The sequence below is a fragment of the Lipotes vexillifer genome, unplaced genomic scaffold (assembly GCF_000442215.2).
Source record: "Lipotes vexillifer unplaced genomic scaffold, Lipotes_vexillifer_v1.1 scaffold220, whole genome shotgun sequence".
Lineage (NCBI taxonomy): Eukaryota > Metazoa > Chordata > Mammalia > Artiodactyla > Lipotidae > Lipotes > Lipotes vexillifer.
In genome coordinates, this window is record NW_006781423.1 from 1,200,987 (window position 1) to 1,204,661 (window position 3,675).

The window sequence follows — 3,675 nt, forward strand, 5'->3', positions numbered from 1 at the left end:
ATGTTCTCTTCTCTTCTTCTGTTAGCTAATTCTCCTGAATTGGCTGACTTCCTGTGTGTGTGTGTGTGTGTGTGTGTGTGTGTGTGTTTTGCCATTCTTCTTCTTTTCTCTTCTGCTTTCACAGAAGATCTTGCCATTAGAAACTAGAAAGGACTGTGTACTTTCAGAATAGTCTTTATACATTTATCTGGTATAAGAGGGAAATTCTATTGCATCACATTCCCTCAGCTTCCTTTTGTGAATTCAGATTTTACTGAAGATAGGTTCCAAAGAGATACAAATAAGCATTGATAATTTTTTCCTAGGAGACTTCTCAGCTGGGGTCATATCACTTTCTGTCCCCTGAATAAGATAACTGGAAGGAAGAGGCTATTTTACCTATTTCTCCTATACTCCCTACAATACTAATCACAGTATTTCTCAAAAGGTTACCTGCATCAGGTTCACCTGGGTGATGATAAGAATGCATATTCATAGGTCCTAGCTCAGAACCATAGATTCAATATCTCTGGAGACAGAGCTCAGGAACCTGAAGTTTTATTTCTGTTATGTGCTGAATTTTCTCCTGTGCCTTAGCCTGAATTTTCAGTCACTGGCTAGATATGCTTACTTGAATGTATTTTCATCCCATGCTCACTTAACACATCCAAAATTAAACCATCCACTGTCCATCTCTAATTCTGTCATGCTGGTATACGTGAAGCCATCATTGGAGTCACTCATCCTCGTGTTCCCTCAGTTTTATTTAATCAACTTATTGGCCTTTGTGCCAAGCACTGGGAAAGACAGTGATGAACAAGACAGACATGGGTCATGCCCTCAAGGATAATGAAGATTCTTTTACAGAAAGCAACTTAATCCTGTAGATTCTTTTGTGTTTTTGTTTGTTTTGTTTTTCAGAATACCCCTTTACTTTCCTTGTCTGCACCCTAATCTAGAATCTCATCACGTATGCTTGGACTGCTATAATCTTCTCCTAATTAGTCTCTTTGCTCCTAATCTCCCAGCTCTTCTCAAAGATTAATCTGCTGAAAACGTAGTCTTCAAAACACCACTTTCAATATATTTATCCCCACTTAATGGCTTCATTATTTCCAATTGCTTGTAGGCTATTTTTCAAAGTAGAGTCAAGGCTCTTTACAATATGGCCCCCAAATGAATTTTTACTGAATGAACTCTTTTACCCCTATCAAACAGACATCTGAACTTGATGTAAGCATTTTCTACTTATTTATTTTCTGGGCTCATGACTTTAATTACACTTTGACGAAGCCATACTTTTCTCTTCAGGCCTTACTTTCCCTCCCTCAGCATGGCTGGCCCTAAGCACTTGCTCTTGCTTCAGTTCCTATGTTGATTCTCTGCTTTACTCATTAAGCATGTGCACCTTGGTAATATTACTTATCTTTCTATGTATTTTTCTAATTCTTCAATTATTCCATAAACTTTCTGAATGTAGAAGCAATGTTTCATATACTTCTTTATCTCTTCCTTGCCTAGTCCAGGCCTATATGTAATAAATGTTCAATAAATATTCATCAAATTCTTTATATTCATTTATTCATCCATTCTTTCATAAAAAATTATGGAATGCCCACTGAGAATATAGTCCTCTTTTGCATGGAGCTTAAATTTTAGTGGGAAAGACAGGGTTTAAGCAAATAATTAAGATAAAAATGAGATCAATTGCTTTATTTGTTTGCCAAGAAAAATTTAACAAGCACTTACCATAGGCCAGGAATTGTGTTACGTGCTGAATTCGCTGGGCATACAAAGCTGAAGTTGATAGGCTAGTAGAGGAGAATTATATATATAAGCTACTAAAATACAATGTTATAAGTGCAAACAAAATATACTAGGGGCACAAATGGGGGCAACTCTTTCTGCCGAGGAGTCAGTAAGGCTTCACATTTTAGATGGGTCTTGAAAGTGAATTTAAACAAAGGGTTGGATAACACAATATTCATAAAAGGAAGGTGGCTGTTGGAAATCTGACATTCCCATTCTTATATCATTATTCTGAGCAGAAACCTGAGCTGGGAACATGAAGGTGAGCAGCTAAGGCAAACTTGAGCCTTACGATGGTTCACTGCCAGGTGAATGACTAGCTATTGTTGCTGGGCCTTCATCTAGGTCCTTCCCTGGCCCTGTCCCCTCAGCATGGACAGCTGTTCCTAGGGAAAGGCCGTCTAGTTGCCCCTATAGTCTGCAACACCCAGAACAGAATTAACTCTGAGATCTTTCCCTCTGAGAATCATAGAATGATAGCGTTGTAAAGGATACTGAAAATCAGTTTAGTTGTTTCTAATTTACATCCCCCAGAATCTTAGAGAGTCTCAAAATGGCAAATGAAAATCTGTAATCAACTTTCAATATTTCAAAAAGCCTACTATAAATTGCATCTTCTGGTGGTATTAACTGCCAGGTTTCCTTGTTTTGTGCTAAAAATCATATCAGACTCACCTTAGACGGAGATTTTAACTGAGCTGTGGTCCGATTAAGCATGATTTGTTTTCCCATTATTATTATGCTTAATTTGGTAAATAACTTTTCAAAACAAGAGATCATGGTCGAACGCATACAGTTGGTGACACTTGCTACAATCTACAAAGCACTATTCACTGACTTCAATACTGTGGAACGGCTAACAGCAAAGCCCAGAGTCCTTGACTCTCAGTCTAGTGCTCTTTTCAACTGCTCAGAGCTTCTAGATTCTTTCCGTGTGCCCCAGTCTTCCGGGCCTTCAATCCCCGATTCGGAAGTACCTGTCGTACCCTCGCCACTGGGTCATACTGCCTGCCTCCCAAGCGACAGCTACCGCTCCCGGTTAACGTTCAGGAATGCGGCTCGCCCTCACGCATGCGTGGTGCAACTACCCCGCGCCGGCGCCGCTCTTCTTGGCCTGGAGCGGGGACCTTGGGTAACCCGCAAGGGTCGGCGCCCAGGGCGCGCGTGCGCAGTCGCTTTTGGAGCGCTTTCCCCCCCTCCCCTTTCCCCAACCCCTTTCGCCACCCCTACCATCCGTTCCTCTCTCCGCAGCCCTTTCACCCACTGACACGGCCCTACCCTCGGGCAAGTCACGAAGGAAACCAGCTCTCGACGAGGGCGGCGGTCGCTAGTGCGCCGCCGCCGCCGCCTACGGCACGTTGTGCTTGTCTGAGCGCCGCCCGCGCCGTGTCTGAAGTTGTATCCCCCGCCGCTCCCGCCCCTTCCGCCGCTCGCGTGCGCGCACGGCCGGCCCACGGAGCGCCCGGGTTGGCTGCGGCGGCAATCGCGGCGGCGGCGGCCTAGAGAGCGGTAGTGGTTTCTGCTCTTGTTTTAATAGTTCCCTCCGCCCCCTCCCGTCGGACGCTGTTGTGTGGTTGCCGTACAAAAATCAACTTTATTGTTCCTCAGCCCCACCTCCCGGCACGGCGCGCCTACTCAGGATGTACTGAGGCAGAGGGGAGGGAGGCGGCGGCGGGTCGCAGTCGCGGTCCCTCTCCTCCGAGCGCCCGGCCGGAGGGGAGGGAGTCACGATGTCTGGGAGCCGCCAGGCCGGGTCGGGCTCAGCCGGGACCAGCCCTGGCTCCTCTGCGGCCTCCTCGGTGACTTCCGCCTCCTCGTCCTTATCCTCTTCCCCGTCGCCCCCTTCCGTAGCGGCTTCGGCCGCGGCGCTGGGGTCCGGCGGGGCGG

The 3,675-nt window shown here is 45.9% G+C and overlaps 1 protein-coding gene across 1 annotated transcript in view; it reads left to right on the forward strand.

The window, feature by feature from the left end:
- Nucleotides 1–3,518: 3,518 nt before the first annotated feature.
- Nucleotides 3,519–3,675, forward strand: part of LOC103070194 (E3 ubiquitin-protein ligase RFWD2-like) — a gene marked incomplete at its 3' end in the record, with an annotated part of 40,605 nt that continues 40,448 nt past the window's right edge. Inside the window, exon 1 of the mRNA XM_007454745.1 lies at nucleotides 3,519–3,675. Within this exon, the coding sequence (XP_007454807.1) occupies nucleotides 3,519–3,675 (157 nt within the window).